At 44.2% G+C, this 25,495-nt stretch overlaps 2 protein-coding genes across 2 annotated transcripts; both read right to left on the reverse strand.

Annotated features, from left to right (window-relative positions):
- Positions 1–1,130: 1,130 nt before the first annotated feature.
- On the reverse strand, positions 1,131–2,155 carry LOC147620382 (uncharacterized). The gene has a single exon (XM_086825396.1). The coding sequence runs from the start codon at positions 2,105–2,107 to the stop codon at positions 1,490–1,492; it is 618 nt and encodes a 205-aa protein (XP_086681522.1). The 5' UTR covers positions 2,108–2,155; the 3' UTR covers positions 1,131–1,489.
- Positions 2,010–2,646, reverse strand: LOC147620383 (uncharacterized). The gene has a single exon (XM_086825395.1). It carries the CDS (start codon positions 2,632–2,634, stop codon positions 2,143–2,145), a length of 492 nt encoding a protein of 163 aa, XP_086681521.1. The 5' UTR covers positions 2,635–2,646; the 3' UTR covers positions 2,010–2,142.
- Positions 2,647–25,495: the final 22,849 nt, after the last annotated feature.

Raw genomic sequence — 25,495 nt, forward strand, 5'->3', positions numbered from 1 at the left:
ATATGGGACTTCTAAAGAGTGACGGCCCCAGGAGCATATATGATAGCATCAAGGATTTGTAAGAAAGAATGTTATCCTTGTGAAACAAACCCCCAGCCAGGTCTGCTAAACCCTAGAGCCTGGGGGGTATCCACAAGATCATTCCATAAATGGAAATCCTAACTGTTAGCGGCTCGCCGCCCCCATGACGGACGACTAGAGCATAGCTTGCACTAACACACAATATGTCAAATGCAGGGGAGTGACCCGATTAGGGCATGGAGGCGTACACAATGCTTGTCAGGCACTATGGAGTCTATGAGTAACAACGTACAAGCATCAACACAACTTCTAAGCAAAGATTCAAGCCGTTAAGCACACACACAGCATTCTTTCCTACTACGAGCATACATAAGCTATTTCAATGAGCAAACATTGTCAAATAGTCATGAAACTTGATAAGCATACACACATGACACTAGGGAACACTGCTAAGACCTCAAATCACTAAAATCGAGGCGCATAGAAATCGCGATCTCTTATCGCCATGGCTAGAACTCAGAGATTTTAGTCAAGCATCATCACTAGGAGCATGAGGAGATACTTCCTAAGCACTTTAGCAATAAAAAACAATGCAAATGAAGCCCTAAATCCCTTGATTAAGCTCACTAATCAAGAGAACAAAGAGGCTCAAATCAATACAAATTGGACATTAATCAAGAGCTAAGCATTGGTAGAACACTTACACATGATCAAAGACACAATAGCACTCAATGGTGAAGCTCCACGAGCTCAAGAAATCAATGCACAAGAAGAGGTAGTCACCTGTAACATTCGTGCTCTCTTATCTTCTCAAAAACAAAGGTTTTTTACAAAGTGGGCTTTTTTGACTTTTAAACATGGGCATCGAGGTTGTGGGTTCAAATCTTGATACAAGTTGGAAGCACTTGGTCCCATACTACTTAAAAACCATGGGAATTACAAGATATTAAAACAGGTAAGCCATAGGCTTCAAAAAATGGTTCCCGCAGCTTAGTGGGTTTCGACAACAATTCCCGTAAATGCTCTTTTCCTGCAACTGCTCCCATAACCCGTAACACTCCCCCACACCTAATTCGGTGTCCGTCCTCGGACACTGTGTTCACCGCTTGCCTTGCCGTACTTGGAAATAGTTTGATCTTGAAGGGTCTTCTGGAAGCGCTTGATACGTTGCTCCAGCTCCAAATCTTCTAGGACATCTTTCAAGGGCATTTTAGCTTCCATGGACGTGAAGGCTACAAATCTGCTTCGAAGATCCTGATTTAGTAGTGAAAATATGTTGCTTTGGATCTCGAAGAAGCCTGTATAGAATGCTTCCTCAAAAGTAATAATAAAATGTGTTGGGAGGAAGATGACTCTGGCATATAGTCCCATTAGCACTTGCTGTGTAGGCGCTTTCTATAGATCCCAGCATAGGCCGTGGCCTCCTTCGAAGAACCTCGTCCAGGGATGTCCCGTTTGGTTGATGTCATTAAAGACTTCTATGCATGTGACAATCATCTTTACAATCTTTGATGTCATCATGATACGATAAATCTGGGACTCCCTTGAACTGCTTGATGACACCATTGAGCACTTCGATCATGCATCGTTCAGTAGGTGCTCTGCCTTGCTTCAGAGGTGGCAACTCTGGGTAGTTTAGCCATGTCGTTCTTTGCCTAGATGTGTATCTCTCAAAGGTGTCCCAATTTCTCCGACGCTTGATTGGGCAATAAGTCGGATCTATTCGTAATTCTTGAGGAGCAGAGACATAGTAAATTCTGTCCTTTACATGCTTGCTTAGCCAAGTCTCTCTCCACTTTGATTGATTCGCCAGGATGTTGGAGACTTCAAAATCTTCAAGAGGCACATTGGCGTATCCTCCAAGCTCATTTGGTTGACATTGAGGCAGAAATTCCTTTTTCATGAGTAGAACCTCCTGCTTTATGAGCAGATAGGGCAATGTGGACATGTGGTAATCTGATACGAGCCCTTGCGGAATCAAATAGATGATGCTTGCTGAGTGGAGGATCTTCTTTTCCCACTCCAAGCACTCTTTCACCACTGCATCCACTTCAAGCTGGATTCGGCTCTGTAGCTCTTTTTCCATATCAACTTGTCGCGGATCAGCACTTGTATAGCCAGCTACTGTGTAGTCTGGCTCTCATCTTCCGCTGTGCCCGTGCTGATTCCTGCAATGTCCGTCTCCATTGGGAGTGGCTCAAAATAGCTAGGCTCAGGGGCTGGCATGTCAAGAGGTGGCGGCACTGGCCTATTCTGAAGTAGAATCTCCTTGTTGGCCTTGTTGGCAAGTTCTTGCTTTACTTTTGCCAGCTCCTCCTTTAGCTCTTTAATCTCCTTATCCTTGGCAACTTCCCGATACATGAATCCTGTAAGTATAGTGATTCGCTGCATCTTCTCCAAATCTAGCTGTTTTTGTAGCTCTTGCACTTTGTTGTCTGGCGGCACAGTCCCAGCAATAGGATTAGCAAGAAATTGGCGAATGGTACTTTCAGCTTGCTCCAAACGTGTCTGGTTGACTGTGTGAGTTGTTTGCATAACCGCTAGTTGCTTTTCCTTTATAGAGAGCTGGTCAGCATGTTTCTTTTGTAGCTTTTTCACTTCTCTCTCTTTCATGTCCAGCTGGAGTGTAAGTGCCTGAGTTGCACCCTGGGATCTTTCCAGATTTTGTTTGCTTGCTCCAAACGTGTTTGGTTGACTGTGTGAGCTGTTTGCATAACCGCTAGTTGCTTTTCCTTTATAGAGAGCTGGTCAGCATGTTCCTTTTGTAGCTTTTTCACTTCTCTCTCTTTCATGTTCAGCTGGAGTGTAAGTGCCTGAGTTGCATCCTGGGATCTTTCCAGATTTTATTTGCATTCTCCTAGATCTCTATACACTGAGTGGAGCTCTGCATGTGTATCTTCTAGCTCTTTAAGCCCGTTCTCTAGTTTTCTTTTGAGAGTATTGATTTTCTCTTCATTTTTCATGACCTGCTGCACCAATAAAGAATTGGTGTCATTGATAGCTTTTAGCTCCTCATCACGCTCTGCTAAAGCTTTGTTGTATTCTTTAAAAGTCATCGCCTGATTCATTGCCGCCTTGATAATCTTTTCAAGATCCTTTTGTATTCTTTGGGCAGACATTAGAATCAGCTCTTCATCTTCTTCCATGTCTTTTTCTCCACTAGTGCCTGGTTGGTCCACAAGAGCTTCCTTCGACTGTTCTTCTTCTCTTTCCAGATCAATGAACTTTGATGGCTCCTCAACCTGTTCCTTGTCTACTTTCTCAGAAATAGTGTATCCTTGCTGTGATCCCATAGCACTTGATGTGGGTTGTGCTTGTTCTCTTTGTCTTGGTTGTGGAACCTCTTGTAAAACTTGCTCTTCCGCTTGAGTTGTTAGAGTAGGCTGATGTTCCTCAGCTGGTACTGGTCCTTGTACCTCTTTAGCCGCTTCTTGTTGTTGCACTTTTTCGTGATCCTTGGCAACCCCATTCAACGCATGAGCATCTTGCATAACTTCATCAGTAAAAGGTTGGGGTTGAGGAGTTGACTGCTGTGTCAGCAAGGGATCCGGTAAAGGATCGTCCTGTTGTTGCTTCATTTGTTCTTCTTGCATTTCCTCTTGATTCTGAGTGATTCCTGCAGGCTCCGGATCAGCTATGGGGTCAGGCATTGGATTACCTTGATCCTCTTGCTCTTCATCAGTCTGTGCTCTTACCGGCGAAGGTGGTTGCGCACTTGTTTGTGCTTCTTGTGTTTCCTCTGGATTTGGCTGTGATACCTCGTTTGTTTTAGCTCTCTTTGCAGCTTCTTCAGTAGCACTAGAACCTTCATGTGGTCTCTTTCCTAGCATAGCTTCCACTTGAGCTTTGCCTTGTTAAGCTAATCCCTTGGTCATAAATCTTAACTCCTCTAGATCTTGCAATCTCTCTCTACGGAGCTGTTGTGCAGTTGATGCCTCTTTCTTTGAACTCGCAGCTTTAGACTTGGCTGGCTTTGGTGCCACATCAGCTTTAATCTTTGTGCGGTGTTGCTCTATCAAATCTATCCCAACTCTCTGGTTGAGCTAGGTGCTCTAGGAACGGGTCTTCAGTTTGTTCTTCCTCTCCACCTGTGGCTTGTTGTTCTTGCGTGTGTGCCACTTCTTCTTCAGAATCTGATTTAGTCGCCTCCTCATCAGAGTCCTCATCTTCAGTAGATTTTGCTTCCTCTTCAGATTCTTCTACCCGCTCAACTGCCTGCTTTCCCCTTGTAGATCTTGCAAGGTTAGACTGTGTGTCTGATTGGGACTTCACTGTTTTTGTGCCATCGGCTTGCAAAGAGAAACCCAATGGTCTATGGGATGGGCTGCATGGTAGCTCATCGATCATGCCCATTGCATGGTGTCAGGCGTTTTTCTAAAAGGTCTTTTGGGCCTGTGTACATACGTGTGCATGGCAGTTGTGAAGAGTTTGGTTTTGAGGGCGTTGCCAGGTGTTCAGTGTGGATGGATTTGTTTTGAGGCTCGTGCAGGCCTGTCCGGAATGTAGTTCGTTGGAGATGGTTTCAGCTGTTCGTGGTAGCTTGATTATGTACGCGTCCCCAAGTATGAGTGGGCATTGGAAGGCTGTGTTTGAATGTGTATGGAGGCATGGGCAATTTAAAGATAAGAGGGCCTTTGTTGCCTTTAAATTGGTGGGTGTGAAAGCATCATGTGGCCATCCACTAGGCTTTAGGTAAAGTAAAATAATAATAATATTTGAGTAGCCAAAAAAGCAAAGAGGACGTGGAGGTTTATGGAGTTGGCCAGCGCATCATCTGGAAGCTTGGCGAAGCTAGCGAAGTACAGGCTGGCGCAGCTAGATGAAAGAGAGGGCCGCCTTGTTTTGTCTGGGGGGCTCAAAGATGTGTGCAGCCGCTAGCGCGTGCAGAGGAGGGACTGGTGAGCTGCAGCTGAGGCAGACAGGGCCATCGTGTGGATTCGACGGGAGCCTCCCTTGTGAAGAGCAGTGAAGACTGCGGTTTGAAGGGCTGCAGTTGAAATCGGCTGGGCTGGCGGGCACTGGTGGACAGCAGGGGCTGGGTTTGTGAAGAGAATGCGCAGGGCACAGCTGCTGGGTCAGGAGCGCAGCTTGAAAACTGGCAGGTTCTAGGTGTTTGCCGTGTGGAATCGGGATTTTGGCTTGTGAAGGCGCAGCCGTTGTGGAGTGGAGGAGCCGCCACAGAGGATCGCAGTGAAGGACATTGCTGGAAGGCGGCCTCTGTGTGCGGCTGATGGCTGACAGTAGGCGTCGACTTGCAGAAGTGACGGGCTAGTGTGAAGGGAGCGTATGTAGAAGGGCTGGCAAGCTGAAGTGAAGTTGACAGTCTAGGCGCAGCCATTAAAGAGAGCGCTGAGTGCGCAAGCTGAAGTTCGTGGCTCGAAAGTTGGTGACAGAGAAGGTTCGAAGAGAGCAGGTATGAGCAGAGGGTGCGAAGGCGATGGGCCAGTGTGAGCCGCCAAGGAGACAGCTGGCGCAGCTGCTGCTGCTGATGGACAAGGCCGACAGGTTGACGAAGAAGATCAGTGTTTGATGATTGTCTGCAAGTGTGGAAGCAAGACAAGGTCAAGGTGAGGCTGGCCTTGTGAAGAGCAGCAAAGGCTGGAGTGTGGATGGACTGAGGTGGTGTGGCCTTGGTTCGGTTAGTCAGAGTGGACAGCGTGTGGCTGTAGGCAGGTGATCTACGAGGGCTGGTGTGGGCCACGTAAGTGAAGCCGACAGTGGACAGAGCAGGGTGCCGAGTGAAGCAGAGAGAGATGAGGTGTTGCTGCTGAGCTGGTGGGGCCGGTAGCATTGTAGAGACAAAGGGCAGATAAGCTGCAAGTGGGTTTGTTGTGAGGCTGGTAGAGGATCAGCACAGAGAGAGAGAGAGAGAGATGATGGTCGAGCTGCTGCTGACGACACATGCAGAAGTGATGGGCTGCAGAGAGTTGAAGGTTAGCTAGTGGGGCGCCTTCTGAAGTGAGAGTGGCCGGGTTCTTTCTGGTGTGGTTGGTACAGCAAGCAGGCGAGAGGTTTGTGATTGGGGATGTGGTGTATCCTCGGCAGTGACAGGCCTGAGTGAGTGTTTTGTTTATGGTTGTGTGAGTAAGGCTTTTGTGTCGAGAGAAGCTTGTATAATGTTTTGACTGGGAATATAATAGCTGGGTGTTTGCTTTGTCTATGGTGCCCCTGTTTGTGCTGTCTGTCTAGCGTGGGTTGGTGGGTGGTGAATGGTGAAAGCGTTCCAGCCAGTGGCTGGTGGTGCCTCCGTCATGTGTTGTATTCCAAGTTTGCGAGGTGAAGGGTTATAGAGACAGTGGTTCTTTCTTCTTTTTTTTCACCTCACATCCTTCTGGTGCCTCCACAGAGGATAGCTCTGGCGTTGTTCTTTGCCTAGAAGGGCATGTGTTCCACTAAGGAGAGCTCAGGGATTGTTACAGGTTTCATGATGTGGTCTTATCCGGAGTTTCATGGCAGGAAGGGTGAAGATGTGTGTGACTTCTTGGAGCAGATGGAGTTAGCATGCATTAGCAATCATGTGACAGATGAAGAGCAGGGAGATGCCCGAAGCTGGCTTAAGGATTTTGAAGCATAGGATGCTGGTGTCTTAACCTTGGACAGGTTGAAAGAAGGCCTTTTGGAGCGTTTTCAGCAAGTGGAGGATTCTAGTGTGCTTTGGCAGGAGTTGAGCGTCTTGAAGCAGGTACATGGGCAATCACTGAATGATTTTGTGCAGGTATTTACATGTTTGTGGAGTAAGTGGTGTGTGACACTAAAGCAGGAAGTTCCTCCTATGTTTTTGGAGAAGAGTTTGTTCATTGATGGTTTGCTACCTCATTTGAGGATCAGGGTTGAGTTGAAGAATCCCAGGTCATTTGATGATGCAGTTAGGGTTGCTAGGGAAAAGGAAGGCAAGATTTTGAAGCAGATGGAGATGGGTATATATCCGTATGAAGGTGTTGTGTCTGCAAGGGATATGCAGGTGAATTTGGTTAAGGTGGATAAGAGTTCTATGCAAAGTTTGATTAGACAGGAGCCTCAAAGGCCGATACAGGTGCAAAGGGGGATGTTCTATATGCCTTCTGATTTTTTTCCAAGGTTTTTAAAGCATGTGCAGGTGAATGAAAAGCAAGTGACGGAGCAAAGTGCAGATGAGGAGTTGCCAGTGGATTCTTCTTTGGAGGTCGTGGCTGTACATGACAGTGATCTGGATGAGATGCATGCACATGGAAGCAAAGAGGATGATGCCTTGGGATTGGCTGATGATAAGAAGGAAGAGGAGCTGGATACAGAATGCTTTGAGGATGATTATTTGCCAAATTCTACAAGGGAGGAGGATGGGGTACAGACTTCTGATGAAGTGAAGATGGCTTGTGATGCAGATGTGGAGAGTGTGGAGGAAGATTCCATCATTATGGATTTTCTTGGACAGCTTGATGGTGGTCTGGTACCTACGACGATGAGTGATGTGGATGTTTTTCCATTGGATACATTAGGTGCTGGGGAGTCTTTGGACGATGATACCAGGGGGGTTGGCAACACTGAAGAAGGTATGCATGCATGTTGATTTGGCTGATGAAGAGCGTTGTGAGGTGAGCATTGTGCCTGAGGATGATATCTGGGAAGTTGCTAGCCTTGATGAACAGGAGCCAGAGGTGGAGATGGAGGCTGATATGGTTGAGAGTGTAGCTAAGGCTTCTGTACGTGTTGCTAAAATGCTAAAGGCTAAGTGTATGAATGATAAGGGTTCTGAGACAGTTGGGTTGTATGGTTGTGAAGAGATGCCTGAATTGCAAGAGCTGGAAGTATTTGTGGACACTGCTGTTGGAGAGGATGTGGGTTTTGGTGTGGAGAAAGGTCAAGATGCTAGAACCTGTCCTTCACAGGTGTTGATGAATGGGATGCTGGATGCTGCAATGCCACAGGTTTTGAAGACGAGGAGGGTTGTTGTGGGTGAAGAGCAAAGGCTTGAAGATGATGCTGTGTGGTCAGAGTCTGTAAAATGCTGATCAGATGATGGACAGAAATGATTTTGTGGCTATGATTGATGTTTGCTATGCAGTGATGCAGCCATGGTGTTTCAAGGATGTTGGGATGGGATGATGAGAAGCTGTTTCCTTTTGATCCTGGTGGATGACTACTGGAATTATCTTTTGCTGCTGAGCATGAATGCTCTAGCAGATGGGGGGGTTGGCAAAGTATGTCAGGCGTTTTTCTGAAAGGTCTTTTGGGCATGTGTACATACGTGTGCATGGCAGTTGTGAAGAGTTTGGTTTTGAGGGCATTGCCAGGTGTTCAGTGTGGATGGATTTGTTTTGAGGCTCGTGCAGGCCTGTCCGGAATGTAGTTTGTTGGAGATGGTTTCAGCTGTTCGCGGCAGCTTGATTATGTACGCGTCCCCAAGTATGAGTGGGCATTGGAAGGCTGTGTTTGAATGTGTATGGAGGCATGGGCAATTTAAAGGTAAGAGGGCCTTTGTTGCCTTTAAATTGGTGGGTGTGAAAGCATCATGTGGCCATCCACTAGCTTTAGGTAAAATAAAAATAATAATAATATTTGAGTAGCCAAAAAAGCAAAGAGGACGTGGAGGTTTATGGAGTTGGCCAGCGCATCATCTGGAAGCTTGGCGAAGCTAGCGAAGTACAGGCTGGCGCAACTAGATGAAAGAGAGGGCCGCCTTATTTTGTCTGGGGGGTTCAAAGATGTGTGCAGCTGCTAGCGCGTGCAGAGGAGGGACTGGTGAGCTGCAGCTGAGGCAAACAGGGCCATCGTGTGGATTCGACGGGAGCCTCCCTTGTGAAGAGCAGCGAAGACTGAGGTTTGAAGGGCTGCAGCTGAAATCGACTCGGCTGGCGGGCACTGGTGGACAGCAGGGGCTGGGTTTGTGAAGAGAATGCGCAGGGCGTAGCTGCTGGGTCAGGAGCGCAGCTTGAAAACTGGCGGGTTCTAGGTGTTCGCCGTGTGGAATCGGGGTTTTGGCTTGTGAAGGCATAGCCATTGTGGAGTGGAGGAGCCGCCACAGAGGATCGCAGTGAAGGACATGCTGGAAGGCGACCTCTGTGTGCGGCTGATGGCTGACAGTAGGCGTCGACTTACAGAAGCGACGGGCTGGTGTGAAGGGAGCGTGATGTAGAAGGGCTGGCAAGCTGAAGTGAAGTTGACAGTCTAGGCGCAGCCATTAAAGAGAGCGCTGAGTGCGCAAGCTGAAGTTCGTGGCTGGAAAGTTGGTGACAGAGAAGGTTCGAAGAGAGCAGGTATGAGCAGAGGGTGCGAAGGCGATGGGCCAGTGTGAGTCGCCAAGGAGACAGCTGGCGCAGCTGTTTGCTGATGGACAAGGCCGACAGGTTGGCGACGAAGATCAGTGTTTCTGTGAGTCTGTAAGCAAGACATGGTCAAGGTGAGGCTGGCCTTGTGAAGAGCAGCAAAGGCTGGAGCGTGGACGGACTGAGGTGGTGTGGCCTTGGTTCGGTTAGTCAGAGTGGACAGCGTGTGGCTGTGGGCAGGTGATCTACGAGGGCTGGTGTGGGCCGCGTAAGTGAATTTGACAAATACCCTTTTTTGCACATGCATGTGTTCAATGCACTTAGATGATGCCCTTGAGTATGTTTTGGTGTACAATAATGCAAATAACTATGCAATTACAAGCTCATGAGTGTTTTTAATATTTTTGGTGATGTTTTGAGTCTTCTTGGTATTTTGGGCACTTATATAGATTTATGTCTATCTGTGATGATCCCCGCCGACCTCTGAATGATGTCGGATAGCCTTGAGACCTTTCGGGCTGATAGCCTATGCTGGGATGTAGGCTATGGTTGGATTACTTTCTGATTTAGATCCTGGGTGACCCTGATACCCTTGCGGCAAGATTTGAGTCCTCCCTTAAGCAATTTTGCATCTCCAATACAAGCATATGGTCAATTTGCACCATACTTCCGATTCTTTCCCAATTCAAGCCCTTCTTGGCACAGATCTTGTTGATTTGCATAGAGTGTTAACCTGTAGGTTAGTTTGTTAGCAGTCCCACCCTGTTAGCATGATGTGGCCACCCCTGCAGTGCATTCAAACTCATAGTAGCTACTTGTGCACATATAAGGCATTTGGCAATATGTGAGTGATTTTTTCTCTCTTGGGAGCTTATCTATAGCAGCAATTGATTTTTTATCTTGGTTTCTTATTCCCCATTGCTTACCCTTAGTAGATTGATGCCATGCATTCACTCTAGTACATGTTTAGGCCAGTGTTAAGAGATCGTGATCTCTTAGCTGACTCACAATAAGGGTGTTTGAAGCATTGTACATGTGAAGCATGATGTATATAGTCATCTTAGAAGGGTTTGCGTGCAACTGGAGCCCATTTGCCCTATGTATGACCATTCCCGGCCTTGCAGCTCCAAACTTAAGCAATTCTTGTGTTTTTCAAGCTTTTTATGATCCATTTGAGCTGGTACCTTGCCCATGGCATTGATATGATGTGTATGAAGCAGGGATTTCACTGACGTAAATGAGAACATGTGAACATGTTAATAACATATGTTAATAACACAAAAAATCTTGTGATCACATGTTATATTCACAAAGCTTTCACAAGGGCCTAAAAAAATTATCTTTGTCGGGCATAAAAAATCTTCTTAGGTGGCCACTGACCTGCTATTATGTGAAGATGGTAACATGAGAACATGTGAATAGCTTATTCCCATGTGTAGCCAAGCTTTTAAGGGGTTCCCAAATGGCAAGTGACCTATTATTTTGTGAACGGTAACATGAGAACATGTGAATAACTTGTTCACATGTGTTATTATCACAAAAAATCTTGTGATCACGTGAATATTAAATCCCTGGTATGAAGCATTGGTATTGTCAAATCTATGCACACTGAAGGATGTTAAGAGATCGTGATCTCTTAGCTAATTCACAGTGCTGCCTTTTGATGATACCAACTTGTTCTATATGCTCAGTAGATCTCCCTAGGTATGTTCTGACCTTCAAAAGACCCCCTGAAGCCCCTGTTATACTTGTTTTTGTGATTAGGTCATCCCGTCCTGACACAGCTCCCTACAATCCATATGCACCCCTCGACATGCATACACATGCATAGACATGTTCTATTACATGTTTAGAATATACCTGTATGTGGGCGTATGCACTGGGATGTGTATGTCGTGCGTACGGAGGCTCGGAAGTGCAGGCAGCTCTAGGTCGCAAAAATCTCTTACTCTCTCTCACAATGCAAAAAGTGAACAATGAGATTTCTATATGCGCTATGTGACTATACCCCCCGCCTTGGTCATCTAATGCATGTAACTTTTAAGCACAGTTAGTCCCGTTAGATCTCGAAGGTACTCCCTGGTTCAGACGGCTCGTCATTTAGAGTCCCAGAGACCCTACTAGACCAAATTGGCGATTTCGTGTCTTGGGTGGCTTTTGGAGTAGAGAAAGATGCTTTTTTCCATGGAGAAGGAGTGCAGGGCGTTTTAGAGAGAGGATGTAGAGAGAGAAAGAGATCTGGTACACACACAAAAAAGGGGGGAAGAAAGTGACGAATTTTTGGAATGTTTGGAGTTCGAAAAGGTAGAGAGAGGCTATGATAACTGACTGACAGCCCAAAAGTAAGCTTTAAAGTCACCTAGGTGGCCAGATCTAAGAAGATCTCCTTTTTTTCATTTTTCTTATTTTTTGTGAAAAATCAAATATATGCTTTTAGGACTAGGCCTCTAGGCTTGGTCAAAGATGGATTAGCATTTTAAGCATTTCACTAAACGTCCAAATTAAAGGGCCCAAGAAGACTCCATTGAGTTCCTAATGTGAGTGCCAGCATACTTTTTAGACTGTAGTGAATGTGCTCTACATGCCTAGCTATTCAAAACATATCACTGTGTATCAGACAAGAGATCGTGATCTCTTGTTGCCCTCCATACTGCTAGGTTATGAATACCTAGCCTTGAAGTCCTATTGATAATAAGGAGCCTAATGAGCCAGATGGCATTTTAAAATACCTTTTGGATTGCAAGATATCACGGATTTTGTGTTCATAGCCAAGGTTCTGCATTGCTAATGGTTGCCATATTGTAGATGCACAACTGAACTGATTGCTTACATTACACAAGCATCTGTAATTTCACAAGACACACACCAAGTTTTAGCACATATCTCAAGTAAGAAGCCAGAAACTGTTTAAAGATTTGATTGATTGCAGGCTTAAGCAATTGGAGAACGGAACGAGACAGCAGCAACCAACCAGGCTTAAGCAATTGGAGAACGGAACGAGATAGCAGCAACCAGGACTTAGCTTTGGTCACAAGGTATCAGGTTCGGTTTAGTTTTTGATTCAAGTCTTTATGAACATGAGGTCGGGAGCTGTAATTAGGTCTGGTAATCCGACAGAAAGTATTGTTAGGAGTAGAGCCTCAACAACGCAAGGGAGCACAGCCTAACGTAAGTGCACCAATAGAGGATATAGCTTACGATACACACTCTAATTCGAGTATGTCTTCCAAAATGTGAAACCCAACTAGACACTCGAACATTGGATTGACATATGACGAGATCAGATCACGTACTGCATGGAGAATACCTACGGAGCAAAGATCTATCGTGATGCAATGAATCGCTTTGTAGTAAAGATAGAGGATCATACCTCAGAGTTTGATCCAACACCATGGGTGAACTATCAAGACGATCGCTACATGGGTAGGGACGGAGTAATGTATTTAGTAGTCAAGAATCCTCACATTGTAGATGTGTTGGGGAGCATAGTGCCTCTTGATCCACATTTTGGGATCGAGGTACCACCCAAGCTTACCATGAGCATTCTCTCTACAATACTTAGTCCTCTCTCCATAGCTAGCAGATCTGTACTCCTAAATGAGCCTTCTCTCTCCAAACCCACAGTAGTAGCCATGGCTTATAATAAGGAAGAAGCTTACCAGGAGCATTCTCTCTACAATACTTGGTCCTCTCTCCAAACCCACAGTAGTAGCCATGACTTGCACAGAAGCACCTTTTCATGATGTATTCTCTCTCTATATTGCTTAGCAGCCATAGCTTGCACTAAAGAAGCTTCCCATGATGCATTGTCTCCTTTGCATTTCCTTCTCACCATTGCCAACCCTCTCTATGTTTCTTTGGCTCCCTTGCGGCTTCTTTCTCTATCCACAATGCAGCTCTAGAGAAGCAACCCTCATCTCCATTCTTCCCATTATTTTTTGTTTCCATATCTTGCTCCTTCCACTCCTATTCAACCCAAGCTTACAAGCCTACTTTCTTGTAGATGGCACTACAAGACATCACCAATAAGCCTTCTAAGATCCGCCTTCAGGTTGATTTGGAGACAGAATACGCAACCCTACGCAATAGCATGTTGCACCTAATATTTCATACGATCAGCTTCGAATGCAAGGAGCAAAGGCCATTGATCTTTGGATTGATGGAAATCTTTATCCACTAGATCCAATATCTGGTGCCCCTCCACCATTCAAAAGCATTACAAGTTTTTTGAAGTTTGTTGGTGATGGTTTCAATGGGCTTCTTGGCTATTGTAGGAGATTACACATGTTGTGGCTAGATGAGGCAGCTGGAAAGAGGCAAACACAATTTGCCTTCGACCAGCTTCAAGCGGCGTCGACTAAGCAGATCAATAGTTTGATGCAAAGGATTAAAGAGCTCTCAGAGGAGCTTGAGGTGCAGAAGAATAATTTAGCGGATCGTGTGCGCACAATAAATCAATTTACCGATAATTATGTTCGTCTCTTCAACACTCCACTCATAATCTTCGGTGTCGTGTTCACCATTTCACTCACCTTCCCATTGGATATCACGCAAGGCAAAGAAAACGTAAAGCTGTTGGGTTACTTTCTAAGACAGCAGGCGCATGCAAGAGGCATATTCAAACAACTAGGTAAAAAATTTTGCAGGAATTATAGCAACTTTGATAAGCAATTAATGAATAAAGCATCTCTCATGGGTGACTCTTGCGATTGTAGGGCATGTGCAACAGCTATACTAGGATGTAACAATGCTGAGGACAATGTTAATGTCTCCCTTCTTCAGCATGTCCTTCAGGAGAAGGATATCATGGAAATGATAAGAGGTTCTGGTAATGATAAGCTGCGGGAGACCCTTCATCGATACTACTTGAAGGAAATCAAAGAAATTGTCACACCCAAAGAGATGCTTGATATATGTGACTCAGCAGGTATTAGCCAGAAAGGTTACAGAGCAATGTACAGGTCAATCACTTTAGGGTTGCGAGCAAAGGGAGTTACACAATCCTTGCTTCTAACACTTTATAGCTTACATACGGCAAAGAAGTGTGCTAATGGTGATATTGCATCCATGTTTAATGGGTACAAGTGGGTGGAGGATATTATGCCAATACCAACAAACAAACCCTTTGAATACAATGCATATAACAATGTCTACATTGACATGGAAGTGCTACAAAAAGCAATGATTCAGTACTATGGCCTCACACTTGAAGAGACAGGTGGAAATGCCATGTTTGTCTTGAAGCTGGATGACTGTCAAGTGGTTAAAGGTCAAAGACTGGAGCGTGTTAGTTTAACCTCGATGAGCCGAGCACTTAGAGGAAAGCCTTTAGAGACCCAAGAGTTGGATGCAAGTCAAGACAGCAATAATAGGGGTCAAGGGCATAAGCAAGACTACTACGGCATTCAATCAGAGAAGAACATCTGGTGGCAAGCAGCATGGGTCCTCCCAAAAGAGAACCATGATACCTTGAGGTGGTATTTTGAATGGTCTGGCATTCAACATGTGGTCTCTTGTCAGGTCAATGGTCAAAAGCTTGATGTTTCCGGGATAGGCTGCTTTAACGTTGAATGGCACTTGGGTGGCGATCTAAAAACCTTAAAGTGTATGTTGGGTTGTAAAACAGGTGCGAATACTATATTCTCATGTGTTTACTGTTGTCATTCCAAGACAGCAGTAGACTCAAGAGTAAAAGGGAAACAACCTAGCAAAGGCAAAAGTCAAAAACAGGTGGGTGCAAAAAAAGCAATCGTTTTTTATGCTGAACAGAGGAAAGGATCAAAGGTATGGCATAATGGCATATTAAGTTGTGACCAGAGCAAGCCACCTAGTCGTGACCAGGAGGACAATGCTTGGAACCCAATCTTGGACATTCAAGTGCATGTGTGCACATTACATGCAAGACTCAGGATTTTGGATAAGCTATTGATGCTCCACATAAACTATGTCTGGAACATGGAGCCCGAAGATCGACGAGAAGAGTCAATACGTGCACTAGAGGGTGTACTTTCCTCTATTGGACTACATGCTGGAGTAGTGGTCTTGATAAAGGACAGAAAATCAAACCCTACACAAGACAACCCTAATAAAATTTGCATGGGTGGATCAAAGACAAGACACTTGCTATCAAACCACTTGGGTTCTCATAGCCACACTAACTTTGAAATTTGGAAGAAGATATGTGATGTTATAACATATCGAGGAAATGATGCCAGGCTTGGCCTAAAACGTGCACCTGTATTATGGGAGGTGTGTGATAAAATGGTCGATCTTCTAGAGCGACCTCACCTGGATGACCATGGTATTGAGGCACTTAAACAAGCCACTTGTAGATTTACAGAAGAAATGGTCGAGGCATGGGGGGAGAAACACACATCACTCACTACATGGTAATGTTATATTTCTTGTGTCCTTGTAGTATGTTCTTCATACTGTTTGTTGACTTTTTGTAATTTTCTATGCAGCATATATTGTATGCACATGGGCCATGCTTTCTCGATAGATATGGCTCTTTAGCACTTTGGAGCAATTAAGGCATGGAGAAATCACATTACCAAGCAAAGGTCGTGTATTTTAAGGGCACTCGCCATGGTGGTGGCAAAGTCAAGAGTAATGCGCTCCATGAAATGTTCAACTGGTTCTATCGCGTTTTGGTTGGTAAAAAAAGGTAAAAATCTCGCGGTAATTTGTCTCTTAGGCGTCAAATAATGAAAACTGTTAATGCAAGAAGAACTGAAGGATACAACCGATCAAATGCTAGGGAGAGACTACGGCAGTGGGTAGCAAGCAAGCGTCGGTGTGGTTCCTCATGGGCTTAAACTCTCTGATTATAATCTTTGTGTTTTTAAATTTTCTAAAAGTTTTTTTTTAAATATTTATAGACATATTTAAGTCATTTTTCATTTACCCACCACATTTCAATTTCTTCTTTGTGCTCTACTCTCTCTTGCCCTCCCACTATCTCTTGCACACCTACTTACCTAGGCCATGCGAGAAGAACAGGAGCAAGATGAGCAGTTTTTCGATCAACTCGGCCCACTACCTGCTATAGCAAAAAGGACAAATCTACCTATAGTAGTAACAGAGCAAGAGGCAAAGGAGATGAGAGAAGAAGAGCGCAAGAAGGAGGCCGAAGAAGCGTAGCGCAGGAAGGAAGCTGAAGAAGCAAAGCGTAGTAGAGAAGCGGAAGAAGAGCGGCGTCGAAAAGAAGCCGAGGAAGGTCAAGGGCAACCACCCGAGATTGTTATTGAGGCCGACACCCTAGAGCAGCTAGAGGTTATCCTACAGAACAGGGAGGTCGAGCTCTTGTTCTAGGGCATCACGAAATATACCATTGACAAAGAGTTTGCTCTTGTGAGGGCGGCTTGGGAGAAAGAAATGCAAAAGAGACAGCAGTCCAAAGAGGACGCAAGGAGGGCAAGCCAAGCACAGCCACAAGCAGCCACAACATCCAGACGTCCAATCAAGATGTGTGGCAAAAGAATGGAGGGCAAGTTTCGAGACCAGCTAGAAGAGGAAGAGCGTGCACAAAAGAAAAAGAAGTTCAGGTCTGAACGACCACCGTGGGAGAATCAAAGATCACCACCGCCTCCACCGGTTACAAAGAAGAAGAGAAAATGGAGGCCAGGGACAGTCGCGCTATGAGAGATTAGGAAATATCAGAAAAGCACAGATCTTCTCATCCCCAAGGCACCATTCTCTCGACTGGTGAGAGAAACAATGGAAAAATTTACTGACAGGATTGACCGCATACAGAGCACAGCTCTTGAAGCTCTTCAAGAAGCTGCTGAAGATATTGTAGTTTCCGTTTTTGAAGACTCAGTGCTGTGTGTTGGAATTAGGGTTGTAGGAAAGCACACAAAGCTTGGAGAAGAAGAAGCAAGAATGCACACAACACAAAGTGTTAGATTGTGTCAATGTACAAAAGATAAGTTAGTCCTAGAATGATGGGCGTATATATAAGCCGGGGGAAAAAACCTCCTAAAGAGGGAAAAAGTGCCCTGGCGGTCCAAAGTGTGTTCACACACATCACTGCCTATATATGTAGCAACAAATCCCCCCTGGGAGTGATGGTGTGAACGAGAGCTGGCACTCATATATAGGGGAGTGCCATGCCCGAAGTAGATCAATCCACAAAGGGGAGCAAGCCCAAAGCTTTGCGGAAAGCTTTGAACTTCTCACGAGGAAGCGCCTTTGTGAAAAGATCGGCGAGGTTGTCCTGTGTTGGCATATAGGCCAAGCTGATCTCTCTTGTAGAGAGTCTCTCCTTGACATAGTGATAATGCACCTCAATGTGCTTTGTGCGAGCATGAAAAATTGGGTTTCTCGCAACTGCCAATGCGCTCTGACTGTCAGTGAAGATAGAGGTGGCAGACTCCTGTCCAACACCCAAGCATTAGGAAAATTCTGGACTCAAAAGAGGGCTGTTTCAACAATAATATAATAATAGACACATAGATTGAGTGACATGTAATCTACGAACGAGATTCACCGGTGGTGGGACCTCTGTACAAACCCACCCAAAACGTGGAGAAACTCTTATCTTCATGAAATATTAAAAAAAACCATCACCTTGTCTTAAAATATTTAAAACCGTTTTTTTGTCAGAAACTAACACAATAAAAGAATGTTTTCCACGTTCCTATGTTAGACGTGGAGCACTAAAAAATTCTTTCCACCACCCCTAGAACTAATGAAGCTTGAATGCTTGGAATAGATAGATACACATTCTCCTGGTTATTCCCTCCACTTGGTTTCACTTTTGAATCTCGAAACATCTTTGGCGCCCAAAAGAACACACCGTCCCTCATTTCTTCTTCCCTCCTTGATCCACAAAAGCGGTTAGCCCAGTCATCCACTTTCTGCTACTTCTTCTTTCTCATACGTCTGTTAATCTATCATGGCACCCGAAAGTGGACTGAAACGATCAAGGAGCAGTATCTCATCTGTTGTGTTGTATAACATAAAAGACGAGAACGAAGAATGGATTCCCCAAGTATACAGGAAGTACTCTTGGGTCACTATGCAGGCAGGAAAACAAGGCCACTACCGAGTGAAGGAAAAGGCATTTGAAGACTTGGCCAAACATTGGAAAGGAAGGATCCTTGACTTTAAGATGGCACCAGGAGGGAAAACTGTCAAAGAAGTGTTGATCCAGCATGTATTCATGCAAAAAGAGATCAACGTGGGACCATTGGAAGGACTTCCAAGACACAGACCACATTATAAGTGCTTGTGTTTTGTATTTCAATGTTGCAAATAAGGTGATTGATATACATTTTTCTGCCTTGCACAGATTTGTACCCATCCAATCTTCAGGAGTGGGAGCCTGCACAATGCTTGATGGGATTCTTGAATGTCGTACATGGTGAGGTGGGGGAACTTCAATATGAAGGTCGTGCACCAAGTGATCTCGCAAGAAGTAGAACATATTTCTATGACTCATTTTATACCTTGCCCACTCAATCGAGTCGACATGGAAAGTTGGAACGTATTCCGTTGCCCGCACTTGATAGTCCTGAGTGGCCATTGCTTGACACAGAAGTGATAGAGTCATACAGGACCAAAATGTTTAATGATATTAAATGTGCTATGAAGCCTAGCATTGGTGCAAGAAATGTGCACTTAAGTTTGTTTGTTCCAATTGCATGCTTTGTTCATTTATTTTCTGATTGTAAACAATTGAGAAAAACTAGAACAACTTTTGTGTGCAAAGATGTAGATGAAGCCTGGCTTGATCATTTGTTTGACAAAGGTTGGAGAGTGAAATCATCAAAGGGAGATGATTTGATCGAATGTCAATTGAACACCTCTGACATTGCATTTCGGTGAGTGTTATAACATTATAATGTATTTTTGTGAAACAGTTACAACGCTTATTTGATTATACTCGAAAAATTATCCTAATGATATTTTGGAATCAGATACTATATTGCGAGGCAACATCTGTGCATGTCATTTACTTATAGAAGGTGGCGATGGATCAACAACAACTGGGAAAGCATGAACCAAGATACAAGAGATGACAGCCACTCTTGCTTGATAGATATAGTTATGATTCGACAGGATCACCCATCTTTGACATTGGAAGTGGAAGAGAATTGGACTCTCGAATATGTTAGGAAGGAATTAGAAGTAGCTATTCAGAATCCTCCAGATCAATTTTGCTTCAAGCTCGATGGTCGGAAGCTAAGTAAAAGAAGAGAGCATCAGATCATTCGTAAAGATGTTGCAACCCCACATGAATTGGAGGCACTAGAAGATATATGATGTGACCATGTATACGGTGACAATGTATTTTCCATATGCAATAAACTTATCTATTCAGAACATTGCTTTTGTAATGCTTTATTGTTTAAAACAATGTAATGAAGGCAAGAATTCCCCAATTGAATTTTTATGTACACAAAAAAGGCTTAAAGTAAGAAAGCAAGCAGTGAAGGAACACAGTAGCAAATTTGATCATCTGATTTTCAAATGAAAAGTGTATTTACAATTGATGTTCTCTCTCCAATAACAATAGATCTGTGCAAAAAAATATAAATGTACATGTATAGTTGCATATTTACAAACGTACATTTGTTGGAAGAAGGAAAAAACTATTTATTACTGGAACCCATAGGTATCGGCTTCAGGATGGAGCCATGGCTCTTCTCCCAAGTATGGAGCCCATGTAAGAGGCTCAGGGGGGCCTATCCCCCCTCGTGGATTGGGCGGGATGAAGTCCACTGGCCCGTCTGGAGGCATAACTTCAGCGACCTCGATCAATTTCGCAATCGTTTCCTCCCTAAACGTTTGGACGTCTAGGTCCACGTAGCGAGACATTGATGGAAACTGCCATCACAATTCATCAAGGCATAAATAAGATCAACATGACAATATATAAGAAGATAAACAAGAGCACGCATGCGTATGGGAGCTGAAAATGCTTACATCCTCTGAAGGGAGCTGAAAACTGCTTCGTAGTAGCAACATTGCATTAAGTGCAACCCTCCACCCACAGCTGTAGCCATCTTCTTGTTTGGGGACACTAACCCTTCGGATAGTCGATCGATCCAGGGTGTCGATGTCCATGCTGAGGCTCTTGTAAGCTGCCATTAGTTTCCTGACACCACTGTAAACAGAGACCAATCATTATCCTGATCAATCCGGACTTCTAACTCAAACAATAATATGTATCTTAATGATTTTTACTTACAGCAAAACATTTCCATGGACACCAGATGTCGAATTTGTAAGGTAAATGACATTTTCTTGCACGTCGACTAGTAGAAGACTCCAATGGGAACTGCACAATAGATTTCTATTAGTTTCAATCCAAAGGAAGCACTATATAACTCGTGTACGGTGATTCCTATAAACATCATGCAAGAGAGATAGAGAGACAAACTCACTTTTCATGATATGTCAAAAAAAATACTCGGGCATCGTCCAGCTGGACCTCCCGAAACCAGTTCAGCACATCGAGGTACGGAACTGACTCTACTAGCAACAGTGTTGAGACCAGTGAATCAATCTGGAACACTCGTTGCTGTACATCCTCGGGCAATAGCGAAATAACAAAACTTCACAAGGAAACATATCAAGAGTGAGGCATAAACTTTAAGAGCCAAGAATGAAAAATTATGGGAGGACAGAGAAAAGAGTATACCTTAAAACACATCTGAGCACTTTGTCGTTGACTTCAGTTTTGGGATCAAACAAAATGTTGATTTCTTCAGCATGAATCGGGAAATAACATCTATGCCCTCTAATATTAAAGGGTACATAGAACTCCGGCAACAAAAATTGCAGCGCCTCCCGATTCATGGCGTGGAGTGCGCGAACATTTTTCCTTTTTGTTTGCAATGCAAGCATTGCAGCTTGATGTTCCCTTTGAGCGCTTGTCATTAAATTTGCCCGAGTCTGATGTTCATGATCTGGACCTCCCTCGGTCACCTCTTCAATTGTCACTTTTTGTACAGGACGGACATCCAAAATTTGTAACATTCGTTCATCAGTAAACGTAACTGGTCTAAGTAACTTATCGTATCTGAAACGAAGGGCTACTAGGCTGAAAAAATCTTTGTTCATTACTGTCACCCTGTGTGCATGGGCAGCAAGAACGTAACTATCCAAAAAAAATTCGATCATCCAATCTTCTGTGGCCTCATGCAAGCAAAACAGGGCTGATGCCTTCCACCTAAACAAAATTCCATTCTGCTCACAAATTCTCCTGGCAAGCCTCTGGAAAGGCAATCTGGGAATAGCAGCTGTCGGGTGCGTCATAAACTTTTTGATTTCTCGCAGGGCTGCCGAATGCTCTGCGAAACGCCTTAGTCTAGGCTGCGTTTTGGACAATCGGGAAGGACTGCTTGATTTCCTGGATCTTGAGGCTTTCAGAACGCCCATCTTCTTCCCAGTAGATGAGGGAGCTGCATTGTCAATGGGTCTAGCTGTATGCCTTACACGAGCCATCTGAAAACGCAAGAAAAAGCAAAAAACTTTGCTATTCAGTAGTACACGATTAACAATTCACCATAAAGCGAGAGAGGGTGGCCAAGAAAGCAATATGCACTTCCTCGCGTTATGGTGAATCCATTCACCATAACGCGAGATGAAGGCCCACAGAAACACAATAATCCTTCTCGCATTATGGTGAATTCATTGACAGCAATAAGAGGCGGATTATCGTGCATCCTTTGAGCTTTGATCTTGCGTTATAGTGATTTGATTCACTATAATGCGAGACTAAGAGCCAGTTAAAGCAAAACAATCCTCCTTGCGTTATAGTGAATCGATCTACTACAACGGGAGGAGGGTTCTCCCGAATCTCTTACCATTCCGTCTTGCATTTTGGTGATTCGATTCACCATAACACATAGAGCAGTATTGAGATTCTAATGACTCGTCGTCTGCTTTACGGTGAATCGAATCACCATGACAGAGGGCAAACAGTCGAAGAGAAAACAATGGCAGAGGGCAAACAGTCGAAGGAAAAACAAAACAATCAAGTATTATACAAGAAACTCACAAAACAATCAAGTAATACACTTTCATCACATTCTATGAGTGGGAATGGATGGAGACTGTCGTGTAGGAGGTGAATTAATTGACACCAATAAGAGGTGGATTATCGTGAATCCTTTGCCCCTTGGTCTTGCATTATGGTGAATCGATTCACCATAACGCGAGTCTAAGGGCCAGTCAAAGCAAAACAATCCTCCTCGCATTATAGTGAATCGATTTTCTACAACGGGAGGAGGATTATCACGAATCTCTTACGTTTGCCTTCTGCCATGGTGATTCGATTCACCATAAGACATGGAGCGTATTGAGATTCTAATGGCCCGTCGTGTGCTTTAAGGTGAATCGAATCACCACGGAAGAAGGCAAACAGTCGAAGAAAAAACAATGGCACAGGGCAAACAGTCGAAGAAAAAACAAAACAAACAAGCAATATACAAGAAACTTACAAAACAATCAAGTAGTATACAAAAACTTACATTTCTTGCGTGCGAATGGATGGAGACTGTCGTGCAGGAGGTGGAAAATCGGTTCAGTACTGTGGCGGTAGTCGGAAGTCACCTGGAGGCAAGCAGGAGGACGGACAAGGCAAAATCAATAAGAGGACGAAAAGGTGGCGTGATTAACGGCTTTGATTAGTCTTTAGAGCGAACACACGTGCTAGCGGGCTGCCAGGGCGACTAGGCGGTGCTGACGTGTCGCATAGCATTAAAAAGGGCTTTGATTAAACTTTATAGCTTGTACACGTGCTAGGTACACGGCGGGCTGCCACGTGGCATTCATGGAATGGCGGGTGAAAACGCGGCGCTGACGTGTCACGTAGCATTAAAAACGGATTTTCTAGGATACTCATCTCATTTATTGCCTCTCTTGGAGTTCGTATTCTCATTTATCTCCCCACCAACGGCCTTCATCTCCATCAACAACTGACTATCTCCTCCAACCCTCCTTCATCAATCATCCTCCTGTATCCAACGTCAAAGACAAACCTCCAACCTCCTTCATCTCCATCTCCTGCGACGATTGTATACAATTCGTTTTCCTGGTATTTTTATCTCTTTTGTGCTTCCTTCTTCTTTTGTTATTTCGTTGTTTTGGTTTCAGTCGTGGAGAACTTCTTGCTTTGTCTTTTCATCGCGTTAAGGTGAATTGAAAACCTATGACTCCTCGCCTTATGGTGAATTGATTGTGAAGAAGAGTATTTTAATTCGTTTGACACCTCCTCTCTCAGTATGGGTACTGGAGAACTATCTTTATTTGTAATTCACCATAACGTAAGAGGCGTTGCCAAAGGATGATAAAGTCGTCATGTTGCGGTGAATCAATTCACCATAACGCGAGCGAAGGTCCCATAGGAAGCACAATATTCCTCCTCGCATTATGGTGAATTTATTCACCATAACGCGAGAAGAGGTCCTTGACTTAGCTGCAATTTTATTTGCGTTAGGGAAAATAGATTCACTACAACGCGAGGAGGAATACCTGGATTCCTCTGGCATCTCCTCTCGCATTATGTTGAATCCATTCACACCACACAGACATTTGTTGTTTAAGATCGACTGTCTCTTGATTCATTGCTTGAACTAATATTTTCCATGTCTTATCTACACCCTTGAATTCAGCCATGGCACAAGTTCAAGTCGAGTTTGATGTGGACGAAGAGATTAAAGAAACACCGGCAACTCTATTATATGACTTCCTCTACAAATGTCGACATCATGATCTGCACCCTGCAATTTCGTTGATGTTCAATTGCGATTTTTCTCTGGAGGATACATTTTCTAGCCATCATGGATACTTTGAAGAGGCAAAGCAAGAGTTTGACGAGCTCACAAATGAAGAACCAATGATGATTGATGGGAAAAATCACATTCATTTTAATCTCAAGGTGTCGCCGGCGGAGAAGAAGCAGAGGTTAAACAGGGATTGGCACAAGGTACCATGTGATAAGAAGAGAGCTTTGCTATGCCCTTTTCACAAAAGAAAATGCCGCTTGATGGAATACTCTTATGCCTTCTTATGCTTCTTGCACATGAATGTGCAATTAACAGATGAAGAATGTACAGAGCCGCATGCAACAAATGAAAGTGAAGACACGATTTCTCGTCAGGCTAGTCCCACCGTTGAGGATGTTGCTGAAGAGGAGGACACTCCTCATGTGATTGAGGAGTTCAATGTTGAAGAAGAGAGGAAGCTCAGTTCGGCGGTTGATATTGAGGCAGTTAGAGAACAAAACAGTGATATAGGTCAGCTTGTGAGATTGAATCAGATGACTCCTCCCCCATTCCAACGCCATTACTCCCCTCCTACCAAGTAGGAGATTCAGAGTATATATTGCTGACAGACATACAACATGTATTTAACTTAAGGGAGGACCATTGCATAGCTTTCATAGCCCAAAATCTGGAGGTCGATGATAATTTTGTAGATGATGATGGGATAGACAAGTACTTACTAGTGGATAGCCATGTGAAAGACACCGAGTTCCTATCTGCTGCTGCAGCAACACTAAAGATGATCTATGCTGATGCCCTTAGATATGAAGGAAAAGATGCCACAAAGGAAGAGCTACAAGAAGCAAGGGACAGACTGAATATCACCAACATGGGAGGGTTTAGGGATGTGCCAAATAAGTCAGCGGAAACCGTTCCTAGTTCGAGCACTAATTTATGGCAAGACGCCTTGCTTGAAGCAGATGAGAACCAAGAGGTTAGTTTTTTTTTGTTGTGGATTTGGCTTTATCAACTTTGTCCTGAAATGTTTGGTGATGTTGTTTCTGGCTAATGCTCCTTTATTTTTTCAGTTGGAAATATATGAAGACACATTCCTCAAACGTGCTTCAGGCAAGCGTATGGCGAGATTGGGCCACGATTCGACACTAGGAACATATATACATCGCCTAAAATTCCCTCAAATTGTGATATTTCACGCTAGCTTCTCCAAGGACAATGCAAGTTTTCCTCTGATGGTGATAAAGACTCTATCCAGGTATTTAGGTGGCTATCACTTAAGGCGCGGCAAGCAGTTGTTCGAATTTTTGGAGAGGGACCTGGAGTATATTCGTTAAGATGTAAATATTATTTAACATATGCTACTTACGGGTTGGCATGTGGAATCACACATCCTAATCTGTTGAGTGATTGCGGGAAGAAGCATCTTCTTAGAACAGCAAGGCCAAAGGTCCCTGTTTGTGCCATTGATAGAGGATGAAGAAGATGATGCAGAAA

Source organism: Cibotium barometz, chromosome 31, assembly GCF_041138505.1.
Source record: "Cibotium barometz isolate CiBa-2024 chromosome 31, ASM4113850v1, whole genome shotgun sequence".
Classification (NCBI taxonomy): domain Eukaryota; kingdom Viridiplantae; phylum Streptophyta; class Polypodiopsida; order Cyatheales; family Cibotiaceae; genus Cibotium; species Cibotium barometz.